At 37.7% G+C, this 16,400-nt stretch overlaps 1 protein-coding gene across 1 annotated transcript in view; it reads left to right on the forward strand.

Annotated features, from left to right (window-relative positions):
* Positions 1-16,400, forward strand: part of scfd1 (sec1 family domain containing 1) — a 34,303-nt gene that overhangs the window by 2,585 nt on the left and 15,318 nt on the right. Inside the window, exons 4-16 of the mRNA XM_031745840.2 lie at positions 1,709-1,799; positions 2,805-2,927; positions 3,279-3,366; positions 5,241-5,330; positions 6,223-6,278; positions 7,261-7,346; positions 7,825-7,924; positions 10,327-10,466; positions 11,267-11,357; positions 11,728-11,801; positions 12,648-12,729; positions 13,446-13,542; positions 13,734-13,804. Coding sequence (XP_031601700.1) covers positions 1,709-1,799; positions 2,805-2,927; positions 3,279-3,366; positions 5,241-5,330; positions 6,223-6,278; positions 7,261-7,346; positions 7,825-7,924; positions 10,327-10,466; positions 11,267-11,357; positions 11,728-11,801; positions 12,648-12,729; positions 13,446-13,542; positions 13,734-13,804 — 1,189 coding nt within the window. The remainder of the gene's footprint in view (positions 1-1,708; positions 1,800-2,804; positions 2,928-3,278; positions 3,367-5,240; positions 5,331-6,222; positions 6,279-7,260; positions 7,347-7,824; positions 7,925-10,326; positions 10,467-11,266; positions 11,358-11,727; positions 11,802-12,647; positions 12,730-13,445; positions 13,543-13,733; positions 13,805-16,400) is intronic.

The following is a 16,400-nucleotide window of genomic DNA, read 5'->3' on the forward strand; positions in this document are numbered from 1 at the left end:
CTAATTTCTCCATACTTTAAAGGAGCAAGATTTTCTTGTAATTTTCAAGATTTTCTTGAGCAATACTTCTTCAAGCTTTCTGAGGGTCTTTCAAAGATTATCTATGGACAGTGGCTGCTTTGTCGCTCAGTTTTCATCCAGTCCGTGTACCTTAGCATTAACACTGATCTATGAATCATAGCGTCACAAAAAAGGCACAAAACTCACCATATGTAGACAAACCATTGGTTCGTCTACATATAGCAAAAAACTTAGCAAAGAAACAAATTTCAATTGTAAGCCCCCATCTAGAGCTGGGCGATATAAGATTTTTTCATATCACGATATGTTTTTTTCATTTCAGGCGATAACGATATATATCACGATATAAGCCAAATAACTATATTTGTAAGATTTAAATGTGCCATTGCTCACAAGTAAAATGTGAAATAATCAGCAGCTTGTTTTGATTTAAATATTTATTTCCCATAATAAGTTCAACAGGGTAGATGTACTTAAGGAACATGAGACTTCAGTTTCAGATAAATAAAGGCAAATATTGCAAACTACACAAAAGGCAGCCGCTAAAGCATTTAAGTTTCAAAATAGAACAAACAAAACAGACCACTAAATTGTCAATTCCACTTAGAAACAAAATTTTAATTCTAAAAATAAATCTTAGTTTGTTTTACAGAAGAACAGACAAAATTGACTAACTTTTGTCAATATCAAATAAACTGAGAACTAAAAGGAAATTCTCAATCTCTCCTTGTTGTATAGCTTAGCTTTTCAAACAGTTTTAACAGTTATTTTAGTCTGACAAAAGCCGAATGACGAATTAGCGCTTTCAGTCAGAGATTGAGCATGCACCGGTTTATTGTATTTCCAGACTTGCTTTCGGCACAATTTACAGTGCGCGCTACTCTGTTTTTTGTCAGACTTGAAATAGCCGAAATACCTTCACACTACGGAACGTCTGTGGCCCTTCCGTTCGACAAGCTCTCCGGCATTGGAACCATCATCGGTTTTTTCTTTGGTAACCTTCGGTCACGCTCTCAGTTGATTTTTCTCTAGTCGGCGCACTCATTTCCTCCATTACCCGGGCAGCCCGGCTGGCTGCTTCCCAAACAAATACACATGTGCGCCTTGGCACTTGTGCTGTACGTAACAAGTCACGTGACGTGACGCTGCGGCTGTGATTGGTTCGGCTCTGCGCTACTTAATTTTGATTGGCTGTTCTTTTTTTTTTTTTTTTTTTTTTTTAGACAAGAGAGATGAGGCCTATCGCAATAGTTTAATTTTTCTATCGAGAAAAAGTTATTTCGCAATACATATCGTTATCGTTCTATCGCTCAGCTCTACCCCCATCTTAAGATTGGTTTGTTGCAAGTGTACATAATTTGTTCCCGTTTCTTCAGTTGAATCTGTGAAAATGCCAATGATAATTGCTACACCTTTTTCATTTTCCTAGCAAAATATAAAGAAATAAGGGTCGGCTCGAGAGTTCTGCACAACATTGTAGCACTTGATTATGGGGCAGCTGTCTCCCAAGTTTTACTTCTGTTTTATTTTGCAGTTAGTGAGGTCTCAGTGATTTTTGGTTTCTTATTCTTGTTGCATGTTGTTTATTTTAACAAAAAAAGAAAAAAGTGCTATTGTGCGTGTGTGTGTGTGTGTGTGTGTGTGTGTGTGTGTGTGTGTGTGTGTGTGTGTGTGTTTGTGTGTTCAGGCTGCTTCATTCAGACAGAGATCCTATTCCAGATGTTCCTGCTATTTATTTCGTCATGCCCACAGAGGAGAATATTGACAGGATTTGTCAGGTGATCTCACACAGTAACTCATTAAGCTGGACTCAGCTCTTTGCCTGAATGTGTTTATCTACGCTGGGAATTACAGAAGAGTTCCTCTCAGAAGTAGCAGACACTAAAAGGCACTAAAAGCTCAAATCATTTTTCAGTTATCCCGTTTAATTTTCACCTGTCATTAAAGTTTGGTAAAAACACTGACAATCCCAGCTTTATTCGTTTATTCGTCTGCCTTTCTGGAGCATGACCTTTCCTTTTTATTGAGAACTGATTTATCATTTTTCTGTGTTTGTGTCATCTGTGAGGAAAGCTCACAGCTTTCCTTCTCAAATTTAAGCCCAAGTTTCTGTGTTTTTGTGATTTGATGAGTTCATTAACCTCCTAAGACCTCTTTAACTCTTGAACTCTTTAATGGCATGCATTTTTAATTTCTCTTTGCTATTTGGGTTGATTGGGCAAAATTTAGTATTGCGGTCTAGACATCCCAAAATGTGATGTCCACATATGTGGACGACAGGTCCTAAAAGGCTAAAAATGCAGCAGCAAAATATTGTTATTATCAATTATCATCTTTTAGCAACTGATGATACTCAGCGTCCCACACTGGAATATTTTCTGGATTTTTGTTGTCAGAATGCTCTAAATCAGAATACAGAATTTGCTTGCAATAAAGAACCAAGTACTGCTGCTTGGTGTGGAGGGAAAAACAGAACTTGATGAATTGATCCCGATTCTTAAAGGATGTCTTGGTTGTGTTGTGTCATGTCATTTTAATTGTGGCACATATAGTGTGGACATTTAGGGATGACCTTGAGCTCTGGAAACTTTTTTGTTGATTATTTAATGATCCAATAATCAGTGCTTGTCAGACAGAGATATTTTGGCCTATTACGCACTAATTTTTAGAAATGCTGTGTTTATCTTATTTGCAATCTCATGATTGTATTAAAATAATAATAAATATTAATTGTAATTTCATGTCTGTTCTCCGTGTGTGTGTGTGTGTGTGTGTGTGTGTAGGACTTGAGGAACCAGCTGTATGAGTCATACTATCTGAACTTCATCTCTGCCATCAGTAGAAGTAAATTGGAGGACATTGCCAGTGCCGCTTTGGCTGCTAACGCTGTTACCCAAGTCACCAAGGTTACATTCTTTCTGTTTATGAAGCACCCCTTTTTGGTGGAGTGACCACTAAATAAATGTTTAAAATGCAAAAATATTTCAAAAAGGCAACAACAATTTATTAAATAAAAAAAATCAGAAAGTTAACAACATTTCACAAATGTAAATATTAAAAGATTTATTTGATTATGTACTTTTGCATTAATTTCTTATTATTATTGCTGGATTGTGGTCATTATTTTTCCTTCCTTCTCTTTGCAACCTTGTGGGATAATTTATATCAGCTCAGTAACACAGGTTTTGTAATAAGCAGGTGTTCATATTATTGTGTCCAGCACTAATTAATCAGGCTGATATCTGTTTGTGTTTCAGGTGTTTGATCAGTATCTAAACTTTATCACTTTGGAAGATGATATGTTCATCCTCTGCCATCAAAATAAGGAGCTCATTTCCTACCATGGTAAAACAAAGACACTCACACACACATACACACTTTCTGTCTTTGTGATCTAAATTTAAGTTGAAGCTTAAAACCCAAAAAAGCTTCAAACACCATTTTGATTTTGTGAGGTTTTTAGATGTATATTATTGTTTTCTAGTAATAATCTTTATTTGTATTTATTCGTAGAACATTTTATTGAGTCACGTTTCAAAGTGATTCACAGAAGAAGCTAAATAGGAAGATCAGAAAATCAAGTGACAATATAAGACAAACAAAAGTATATGATAGTGATGTACACACACGAAGAAGTCCTTCTAAAGTACTTGGCAATCCGTAGTTTTCACGCCAGACATAGTGGGACATGCCGACTTGGTGGGCAAAAAAGTTCTGCAATTCTTTATTCTCCAGCCCTCCTTTGAATATCTTTGAGTTTAAAAATGCCAGATAGTTGCTGTGCCATTGAATGCACTACTCACTGTGTATTTACAGCTGTCAGAGGGGCGTACAGTATGGCACCAACATGTGAGCACACATCTAACCCTGTCTTACAGGTTTACCTGACCTGGAAAAATACTCAGTCAGCTTTACTGTTATGACACAGCATTTATGTGACAAATGAATACTATAGGAACTTTTTTCTAAAAGTCCAATTCCACAAAATGTAAGATTTACGTGTGGCAATTTGTTTAAGCTAGTTATGTAGCACTTACCTTTGTTTTAATGATCAACAATTTCATGCTCTTCGCCTCCCACGTGGTGGTATTATTTCATCCAAATATACATTTACGGAAATTAGAAAGCTCCAGTATAGCACTCACAGCCTGAGGAGAAGATGTTTTGACAACATCATTTTTCCCCTCCCCTTCCAAACCAATGAACACTGCTAGTAGCAGATGTCACAGCCATAGCAGTTGCTTTTTTTCCCACCACAGTTTGCAGTAAATTGCACGCCGCAAACCTTAGTAAATTGGGTTTGTGCGATTCATTTATACTCTTCTTCCAGAGTCTTTGACCTCTCAAGCGGGAACATATGTATGCAAATACATGGAATTAAAGTACAAAATACAACGTGTTGCTTTAGGAAATTCTGACAGGACCTTTTTTTGCTCATTATTTTTTGTGGGTCTTTTTTTTGAGTTATTATGACAAAAGCAGCCAAGAGATGAAGTGGGAGAGAGCAGGGGAAAATAACCCAGAGCACATTAAAACCTGGACCGCCTCGCTTTAACTTTATATTATATACATCACCTGCTCGGCATACTGAGCTAAACAGTGACCCTAACACTAAAAGAGGGTTATGTGCTGGTGCAGATCATTAGTAAATCTGGCCCTGAGACTACCATTATGGATGTCTCTTCACCTGCCTCGTTTAAAATCCTTATTTCACTTCTCCATTTAAATCTACTTAAAATATTATTACACTTCAATTAAATCTAATTTAAAGCTTTAGCTAAAACATCAACAGGATAGCTCTGCAAGATAGCAGAAGTAGTTTGTGATGAACTGATCGAGATGGCAAATGGTGGCTTATTGCACATAATTCAGTATAAACGTGAAATCCACATATTAAAAGTTAAGCTATCAGATATGTAGATTAGCAGAAGAACACAAAACATTATGTATCATAAAAAGAGGAGTATCTTATCTTGTATTTCATATTATGTGTCTCTGACATTTATTAAATTCAAAGTAAATAATATGACACACAGACAGCTTTAGTCACTGAAACTTAAATGACTAACACAAACACACTTATATATAGTTAATATAGCTGCCTATACTAGACGTAATATAATGACTAGAAGAGACATATTGTTTTAGCTGCCACCTTTTTTACTTAGATAAACACAGAGGTAAGTGTTTCTGCTTTTCCTTTTTTCACACCTGTGCAGCCATCAACAGGGCAGACATCCAGGACACAGACATGGAGGCCATCATGGACACCATTGTAGACAGTCTCTTCTGTTTCTTCGTCACTCTCGGTGAGTGTGACTCATAGAATGACAGTCAAGGCAAATTCTGATATCTGTGTGCTTACAAATTCACCTGGATTTCACAATGTTCATTTTTAGCTGAAGCAGTTTTTTTTTCAGTTGGGTGTGTTACTGTTACAGTCCACTAGATGGTAATGCAATCTTTTTTTTTATTATCAGGGTAAAAACTCCTCAACTTGTCAAACTCCCTCGATCCTGTCAAAACCACAGTAGCTTTGCTAGTTTACAGTAAGGACAAATTGGCACAATACCACAGTGGCCAAAGTGTGTAGATGGGAGTGGAAATCTCTTAGTTTTCTGTTAACAATTTATAATCACAAATGCAATCAGTCATTTCACAAGTGTAGTATATATAGTAATACCAGCTGAAGAAGAATTAATAAGCTTTTCATGTAATGGTGAACTCTTTTGTTAGAATTCTCTGGGGATTGTGTGCTGGCCTGTACGTTGGGGCAGCTATTCACTGGTTCAATCTGACAGTTCAGTTGGAAAGTTGGATTAAATCTCTGACTCTGCACCTCTGTCTGTCAGTAAAACTGACCTTTAGAGTCAATTTTTATTTGTAAAACTGGTCTCAACATTTTTAGACCACAACATCACTATAGTCTTTGAAGTTTTTTTTGACAACCTTAAATTACCTGTAACTCACCATTTGCACATCATTCTTATTAAATAGTGGTTCAGCATTGAACCAAGCTGTGATGCTTCATTGGAAGAAAACATCTCTATGAATTCTATTTGTCTGTAAACCATTTTAACCTTCTAATTTAGCGATTCTGTTGATAAACATATGTGTTTTTTTGGCTATTTTTTGGCATTATTTTTTTGTTTGTTTGTTAAGTATAATGAGACTTCATTAAAGTGTGTTGTTGTTGATCAGGTGCGGTCCCGATCATCCGCTGTCCTAGAGGAAACGCAGCAGAGATGGTTGCTGTGGTGAGTCCAGTCTAACACGTAAAAACTGCTCATTGTATCTCAAAGTATTCCTTCCACTGCCCAACTATGACCTCAGTTGAGGCTAGCAGAGTCCCATCCCCACTATATTGCATGTTGATGGGAACCTGCTCTTCCTCTCCTGAGTCGTTTGCTAGAAACATTTCAATGCCGACCAAAAGTCTTGCTCCGTGACCTCTCCGAACACCTCCCACACCCCAGTTTTTGCCTTGGCTGCTGCCAAAGCTGCGCTCCACTTAGCCTGCCGGTACCCATCAGCATCCTCCGGAGTCCCTCAAGTTAACCATGTATAATAGGACGACTCCTTTAGCTTGAAAGCTCTCTTCACCTCCAGTGTCTACCATCTGGTTTGGGAGTTACCACCACAACAGGCACCATCCCCCTTGCAGCCGCTCCTCTGTGCAGCCACATCAGCAATTGAGGTACAGAACATGGTCCACTCAGTTTCAGTGGCCTCAAGTACTAGGCCAGACTCCTCCTCCACTAGGTACCTATTCCAATTACCCAAACTTGAGTTTCAGCAACTGGACCATGGTCTCTGGCTTCAACTGTTACCCAATCCACATTCCACTGGACCGCTATTACCCCTTCTACAGGTGGTGGGTTCATAGAAGTGGTGGCCCATATGGGCTATTTAGGCTGAGCCCTTCCAGGCCCCAAGGGCTAACACCCAATCACTAGATGCTCGTTGATCCCCCTGGGCCTAGCTCCAGCGAGGGGTGGCTTGGAAACCCAAATCTGGTTGTTTTGTTTTGTTGTTTTTGTGAACTTGAACAACATTTAGGTGAATAGCTGGTATAAAAAAAAAAAAAAATCATCATCATCATCCCTATGAATACTAGCATCCAAAATTTCTAAGAAAAATAACACATTGGACAGAAAAGATTAAAGGCATTCACTTTAGTCATTATAATTTTATGGAAATATGAATACTTTGTGTTGAATTGTGTACTTGTTTGTGTAGAAACTGGACAAAAAACTCCGTGAGAACCTGCGTGATGCCAGAAACAGTCTGTTCACAGGAGACAGCATGACTGCTGGACAGTTCAGGTCAGCATTCTTAATGAAAATGTTAGTTTTAGTAAAAAGGTCAGAATGAATATTGGGAATACAAATCAGGTGATGCATTTTTCTTCTTTGTTTCAGTCATTATTTTAGTCTGGACCATTCTCATTCTGTAGTGCTGCTCAACTAGCATTAGGGAAGCTAAAGCTAAATAAAGTTAAATGGTAGAAAAACACACAGTATATGCTGTATGTATATTAGAGGAAGATCTAGATTGACTGTCAACATTAATCATGAAGTGTGAAAGATGTTTGACTCACTGTATGTTAACATTGATAATATTATTGCTTTAGATATCCCTGATTTAGATAAATGAATGAATAAAAGGTAATCAGTATGGTTTACTTTAGTTTTTGAGTTCATGTGAGACTCTATCTCCCATCATGCAGCATTTTGTCTCTGGCAGTTTAAATATTGGCCCTGTGTTTAACTACACTCAGCAGTATTATACTCTCCCCTCTAGCTTTCAGAGACCCCTGTTTGTCCTGGTAGATCGTAATGTGGACATGGCCACGCCTCTCCATCACACCTGGACCTATCAGGCGCTGATTCACGATGTGCTGGTAAGAAGTCAGTCACCTGTCTGAGAATGACCAGAGATACTGGTTTTCCTCTTGTCTTTGACGCTGCAATACCATGTGGTACACAACAAATTTCACGGCAGTGTGGATCTTATACACCATCACAAATACAGTAGAGTCCATTTCATTGGCTGGATTCAGTGAAGGTGATTCCTAGCAGACTAGAAACATTTACAGCTTCTTTTGTCAGCACACCTGTCAATCAAAGCAACCACTGCTGTAACATATAACTTTCCAATATTCCATTGGATGAGTTTTTAAAAAAAGAAAGAAGTTATCCATTATTCAGTTTTTAAAGTGGGAAACTATAGAGACCAAAACCTTTAACAAGTACTGGGCTGAAAATATTCAGTTTTTTTGTCCTAAAGTTGGACATTTTAACATGGGAATTGGGGTCTGTGGGGATTAAATCGCTTCTGGAGCCAAACTCAGTTGACTATTAGAGAAACGGTAACTTTTAGCATGTCACTGGCTTCATTTTTCAGTCTCTGCTTGGTCTGTGACAAATGCTTCACAATCAGGGAAAATAAAAATGGAGCCGTACTTTCAGTTTTCAGTGGTCATTTGAGTTTTGATGCTACTCAGTGTAGCATGTCAAAAGATTCTGTTACAAAAGAAGGTTAAAGTTGTGTTAAGGTGGGGGATTCTAATTTCAATATAGTATTGAGAAATGAATGGACGATTTTTAGATTTCTCTACTGCGCTCATAGCTCTTGTGGGTTAGCGACCTATGAATCATTTTGTCTATGCCCTGTCCCTCCTCCTTGATACACGCCCACAACATAAAAATTTAAGCGTGAAACTGAAAAAAATCAAATTTGAAGCCGAAAAGAATTGAAACTGTTTAAAAAAAAAAAAAGATTTTCATGAAAACAAATCCTTTATTTTTAAATTTTTTATTTTTAAAATTAAAAAATGTCCTTAAACTTTTTTTCTTTTTTTCAAATTAAGTGCACTTGATTATCTGCCCCTGACTGTTATTTACCCTTTTAATTTCTATGGAAGCGGAAACAGTGTACCTTATTTCTAACATACTACTTTGGCATCTTGGCTTAATTTTTGTTAAATAATAAATGGGTGTAGTGTGTTGTATTGTTCAGTGGCTGTATTTAGCTGATTTTAAGAACTGCTAAGGACTGGATGTTTTTATTAATATCCTGATATATAAAATCTTAGAACTGAAGGATGGTGTATTTTGTTTTTCAGATGACTGTATGCACATTATGCTGAATCATAGACTTATTTATGTGACTGTCAGAAACACATATCCCCATGTTCCCACAACACACACAAATTCTCACACTAATTCTTGCCAGAGTGCTGTCAACTAGTGAGGTGTTGATGTTAATACTGACAGCACTGGAACGTAGAGGTGAATGTTGTATTATGTAACATGTCATCAGCACGCACACACACAAATGTGCTTGCTCTCAAAAAAGTTCAGATTTTGCAAATAAAGCCCAGCAACCATCACTCTTAAGGAGTCATTTGGTCTCATGTTTATTCTTTATCACTTTCCCTTCAGCAAGTGTGTTAAGATTTTTGTGAAGTCTGATTTTTACATATCTGGTTAATGTAACTTCTAGATCTGATTCATTTAATATGGATAAGGCAGACCTCATTGCTAGATAGTGTAGGTGTTTATGACAGCTGCTAGACAACACAAATAAAAAGTATATAAATGACGAAGAGGATAAAAGTAGCTTCAGATGTTATTTCATCTAGCCTGCCTCACTTATGGATGTTATTAGTCAATTTTAGCTTAGTTTGTGTAGGAGTTATTTTGAAATTAGCATCTTGAAAGAAGTCTGAATCAGACCGTTTACTAGAACTTTTGAACATACTGATTTTTTTGTTGGAAGATAAATCAGTGTCAGCCTGCTTTAGGATGGATTTCTGTTTGTGGCCTTGTTTTGCTAGTAAGCGCTGCATCAGTCCAAATGGCAGCATTGCTCACTCCACATCTCCTTCTCTATTTCCTGTAAACTTGACTAAGCCCCCCACAGCAGGAGCCTGGATCGTAACACGAAGTCTTTGTTACTATGCCTCCTCTGTTTTCATGGCAACAATAATATTATGGTACTTGTCAGCCTTTGGCGACATTTAGTGTACTGGAATTAGCAACGATGTGCTGTAGGAAAGATTGTCTTTGCTCTGTAGCTCATTCTGTTTATCTTTAGCACACCAACACTTCTTCTTGGAATGGCTTTCCTGGAATCTTGATCAGGTTTTATTATAAAAAATATATTCCAGAAAACTGGATTAGTTCTTGTTCTGTGATGAGCTCTAACATACTAAAATAATCGACTAACAGCAAAAATCATAGCACTTGGACAAAATATTAGCCAACAATACTGAAAAAAATGTTTTCCTGTGTCCACCAGGACTTCCATCTGAACAGGGTGGTGATGGAGGAGGGTATGGGGGTAGAGCCATCACCTGCTGGTGCTAGACCAAAGAAGAAGAGCAGGAAGACCTACGACCTGACTGCCGCTGACAAGTTCTGGCAGAAACACAAGGGCAGGTCAGTTCCTGGGGGGGGGTAACTGCTGAAAGTGCTTAATCTGCCATCACGATTAACACACTTCAAGTTTTTAACGCAATTAACCCATCTGGAGCGCAGAATGGACAAACTGCCCGAAATGCATTGACAGAGACATTTCAGGTTATTTTGAGTCATTCTGCACTCCTGATGGGTTTATTGCATTAAAATTTTAAAGTGACAGATTAACGCGAGTTAACAATGACAGCCCTACAATTTATCTTAATTTAGCACAGAAAATGTGGGATTACGGGCTAAATATTATTTGGACTAGGCATACCCTTCGAAACATGTTTAAGCCCAGGATGCCACACTTCTTGGCCGTATTAATAGTGTTCATTTTAATCCCCTGGTTTTCCAGTACAGACATGACATGACTTTTAAGGAAAGTTGATAAATTTTCAGTAACGGTGGGAAGGTTAATATTCCCAACGCTTAATGTCCCATTTTTACTTTTCTAAAATTTGTATTTAATTTAAACAGACAACAGCAAAAACCTTTGTGTTACTGTTTCTGGAGTCACACTGTGGAATAACTACAACAATGTTAAAACATTTTGCTATTTAAATTTATATTGAGGAAGTGCTTTATTAGGTGCCAAACAGTATAGGGTGTATGGATGTCTGTATATGTGTATCAGAACATTATAACATTGGTCTCTATGCTGATGATGTCTAAGTTTATCTGACTAGACCTTCATCTTCTTTAGTGCCTTTTTCTTTTCTTTTTATTATAATGAATATTATTATAATATAGTTATTATAATTGGTTGTTTGTTACAGTCCATTCCCAGAGGTTGCAGAGTCAGTTCAGGAGGAGCTGGACACGTATAGAGCCCAGGAGGATGAAGTCAAACGGTTGAAAAGTATCATGGTAAGACTCACATATACAGCATGATACTCAGTATGGTACAATCCAGCTCCAGTTTCACAATGTTTGAGGCTTTATCTGAGTCACAAAGTTAAGTCATATTCAGAGGTCAGAGTCACGGCAGTTTTAAGTTTCAAGTCGGAGGTGATGTGTCCAAGTTTATGTCCAAGTTTTCAAGAAAATTTCCAGATCCCTTTTGGGCATGTCTAACCATCTGTTGTTCTACTTCAAGAAATTTAAGATGATATTGCATGGCCATCAAGGTTTTAATCACAATACTTTATGGCAGATTATGCAGTCCTATTTAAAGCAATTGTAAACACCACAGCGTGATTTTGCATGCTACTTCTTGTGATGTCTGTTCTGACTGCAGGGCTTAGAGGGGGAAGATGAAGGAGCCATCAGCATGCTTTCAGACAACACAGCGAAGCTGACCTCTGCTGTCAGGTAATGAACACATTGAGATCTCTCCAACACAGGGTAATTTAATATATACACAATGTACACAAAACAACTCTCCCTTTGAACTGCATCAAAACAAGCATAGGTCATTTTAAAATCAGCCCTCGGAAATATAAATCTTACATGAATGACGTTCGTCATCATGAAAACGACACAAAAAATATGTGTATTTACAATGGTTCTTTGGGTTTAAGGTGTCCCAGTGTGTTATTGCTCAGACAGACTGATATTTTATGGCCTAAAAAATCATCGTCATACTGGCACCATAGTTCTGAGTGGAAGAAAAGTTTACACCACAGTGCAGGTTGTCCCTGAGCCATGCACTCAGTGAATGAGGTGAAATTATGGTTAAATGGTTCAAAAGTGAACACAGAGCTTTTTATTTAACCCCTTTCACTGAATGTCTTTGGTTTTGCGTCAGTCTGTTTCTCAACAACAAAGAAATTATTTCCATGAACTTCAGAGGACAGATGAGTACTGAGGCAGGGAACATTTGATTTTAAGTTTTGGTTTTGATCTGTGGGATTTCCATAAAATAAAGCTCTGTGTGTGTGTGTGTGTGTGTGTGTGTGTGTGTGTGTGTGTGTGTGTGTGTGTGTCTGTGTCTGTGTTTTCAACCTATGTTTATGTTAAGATTTCAGTGAAGATGGAAATGGTACGGATTTTGTTTTTAGGTGTATTGAGAGAGGACACACACTCTAAAACAGCCTTCTAGTTGGAAATTCTTTACAGACTTGGGTACAATTAGAGTTTTGACCATATGATAGGTAATAAAATGCAGACTGAGTTTTATTTTACTTGTTTTTGACATTTTTTTTGTACCTTTTGCAGCTCTCTGCCAGAGCTGTTGGAAAAGAAAAGACTGATTGATCTGCACACCAATGTTGCCACAGCAGTGCTTGACCACATCAAGGTATACGGTAGTTTCCAGAAACTGAGATTCAATTTAACTGCCACACATCCAAAGGCTATGTACTATAAAATAAGTTTGTAAAGCTCTAATATTTCTTTGGACTTGAACGTTGACAGTTGAGTTGATTGCTTGGCTTGTTTAAACAAATGGGAGCACTGTTGTCACCAGATGACAGATTGCAGACGTGGCTGGGTCAATTACTGGAGCTAACCAATCACTAGCAAGTTAGTTACTAGCAAGAATATAATGAAACAAGGAAAAATGTTCCTTTAGATATTATTTAAAAACAAAGGGCTCTAGAAATTTGAGAACCTCTCCTGGATCCTATAGGAATGGTGAATAGTCAGAAGGTGGAGTATTTGTGTTTCCTGTTATCTTGAACATAACCTATTCTCCATTAAAAGTCAAACATAAAATACAAATGACAACATACTTTTGCTAAAAGTCATCCACCCTTTGTAATACGGGTTGCTTGTTAGGTGGACCCAGTATCACTGAAGTTGCTCCTCAAATTACAGTTACCTCACTTTACAGGCTAGGCCTGCTAGCATTTGGAAACATGTTACCATTACAAAACAGTGCACTAATATGTATAAAGATTAGTGCATATGAAGTGTTTACTGGATGGTTTACAGCAGTACCAGTGCACTGAAAATACAGTACACAGTGTGAACATAGTGTTTGTTGTACTGATTTTATGCTCTTTGTGTCCTCAGAGTCGGAAATTGGATGTTTACTTTGAATTTGAAGAGAAACTGATGAGCAAGTCAACTTTAGACAAATCCCTTTTGGACATCATCAGTGACCCAGATGGTACACACACAAACACACACACACAAACACACTCACATTAATTATTATATACCATACTGGGATAAGTGCAAAATCTGTAACTGCAAGTGTATTTTAAGTGTTATTTTAATTGTGTTTGTTTATACTCAGCAAGCATGTGTTACAGAGACAGAATAAACTGCATAAGCTTTCTGTAAATGTGTGTTTGTCAGCTGGCACTCCAGAAGACAAAATGAGACTTTTCCTCATCTACTACATCACTGCACAGCAGGCTCCTTCAGAGGTAACACATCCACCGACAGTAATTCATAAAATGTCAGGGTAAACACTTTAATAGTATTAAAATTTTTGGAAATGGTGTGTGTGTGTGTGTGTGTGTGTGTGTGTGTGTGTGTGTGTGTGTGTGTGTGTGTGTGTGTGTGTGTGTGTGTGTGTGTGTGTGCGTGCGTGCGTGCATAAAACATGCCGCTGTAAGGGTCAGAAAACCAAGTTATTTAAATCAAACAATGGGTTGAAATAGATTAGACCTGAGTGTTGTATGGCCTGTGGACCACATCTGGCCTATTTGTTCTTGCCTGCCCTGAATGAGGTTAGCGGGAAATTAGGATTCAGATGTAACATCATGCAGCTTGTCCCATTTCAGTGTGTGTTCTTTCATTTTAAAGGTGACTGGTATTTCTTTTGGTTTTTATTTGCATACGTCTTTGTGTGCAAGTGAAGCAGCTTTGTTATAAATGTGTTATAACGTCATTTAGATGATATGAATTTGATAGGACTGAAAGATTAATATAGAGTGATTAACAAGACATAGACGCCCAAATATTTATTTACTGAAGGAAGAGGTAAAGCCACATGCATAAACTGTGGAGAGCAGACTTCTGTAAGGATTACAATTTGAATCGCCATTACAAGACTGAACACAGAGAGAATTACAAGAACTTGATCGATGCAGAGTGGGATTTCTGGAAATCGTTTGAGTGGTTTAAGTGAGGATTGTTTATTCAGGAGGCAGCGCACAACAGCAACTCACTCGCCACGTAATCACCTCCTTTATTCTCACAAGTATGTTAGTAGGCCTCCCAAGGACTTTGTGCTCAGGGGTTAGAAGTTTAAAGACTGTTTGTCTGAAACAACTTTATCAGGCATTTGTTCTCTGACATGAACCTCCAGTCAGGCAATAACTAGAAAACAGCTGCAGTTCATGTTTGAAAGCAGCTTAAATGTTGTGAGGTAGAAAATCAAGTGTCATCAAGCACCAACTTTTCTCATACATATTTTGAACATCTTAAATGTGAAAAATGATTTAGAAAAAGCTCCCTCCATATTTATTGTAGGAACATTCAGTGAATTGGCAAATGTGTTTTTGTTTTTTGCCAGCACACCAAGTCTAACTAATAGTGTCAATGAGTAAAATGGCCTCCGGTTTCCAAAGTCTAAATATTTTCCAATGTCTAAAACGTTTTTCTCTTCAGCCCTACTCTGGTCTATTTTTTATTCGCCAAAAACCATCCAAACTTTCACCAGAACAGAAATCCAAACTTCTATTCTGGTAAATGTCAACAGACCATTTTGAAGGTACCAAAGTCATGATCAACATGAAGTATTAGTCCCCAAATCTTTCCTGCACAACATCTCAATTGTTCTTGTAATGGTTTATTAAGATAGCCGAGTTGGCAACAGGAACATAAACATATCAACATGGATGAGCCTACAGCAACAGAAGAACACACTCAGGGTGGACTATTCATCCATCTGTTTGGTGTGAAAAAGTGGTCACTTTACAAAAGCGTTACCTTAACTTTGATGCAGCTGTAGAAGAGAATTCAGTTCAGATGCAAATGCTTAATGCTTGACTAGATCAAGATCATTCAAATCAGTTTTATTTATATAGCGCCAAATCACAACAACAGTTGCCTGCAGGCACTTTATATTGTAAGGTAAAGAGTCTAAAACAATACAAAGAAAACAGAGAAAACCTTTCAGGATACACTTTGGTGACAGTATGGTATGATTGCCTTTATTTAAGATTTAGTTTAGATCATAGATGATGACAATAATAATAATAACGATAATGATAATAATAATAATAATGATAATAATAATAATAATGATAATAATAGTAATAATAATAATAATACAATTTATAAAGAAGATTTATTTAAATAGATTTATTGACACAATTTATACGCTAGCAGTCAAAAGTTTGGACACACCTTCTCATTTCGTTTTCCTTTACTTTCACGACTATTTACAGTGTCAATTCTCACAGAAGGCATCAAAAATATGAATGGACACATGTGGAATTATGTAGTAAACAAAAAAGTGTGAAATAACTCAAAACAAGTTTTATATTTTAGATTCTTCAAAATAGCCACCCTTTGCTTTGCACACTCTTGGCATTCTCTCGATGAGCTTCATGAGGTAGTCACCTGAAATGGTTTTCCAACAGTCTTGAAGGAGTTTCCAGAGATGCTGAGCATCTTACTCTGCGGTCCAGCTCCTCCCAAACCATCTCAATTGGGTTTAGGTCAGGTGACTGTGGAGGCCAGGCCAGCATTCTATCACTCTCCTTCTTGGTCAAATACCCTTTACAAAGCCTTGAGGTGTGTTTGCGGTCATTGTCCTGTTGAAAAATAAATGATGGTCCAACTAAATGCAAACCAGATGGGATGGCATGTCACAGCGGGGCGCTGTGGTAGCCATGGTGGTTCAGTGTGCCTTCAATTTTGAATAAATCCCCAACAGTGTCAACAGCAAAGCACCACCACACCATCACACCACCTCCTCCATGCTTCAGGGTGGGACCCATGCATGTAGAGACCATCCGTTCATCTTTTCTGTGTCGCACAAAGACACATCGGGTGGAACCGACCATCTCA

This window comes from Oreochromis aureus, linkage group 19, assembly GCF_013358895.1.
Source record: "Oreochromis aureus strain Israel breed Guangdong linkage group 19, ZZ_aureus, whole genome shotgun sequence".
In the NCBI taxonomy this organism is placed as follows: Eukaryota; Metazoa; Chordata; class Actinopteri; order Cichliformes; family Cichlidae; genus Oreochromis; species Oreochromis aureus.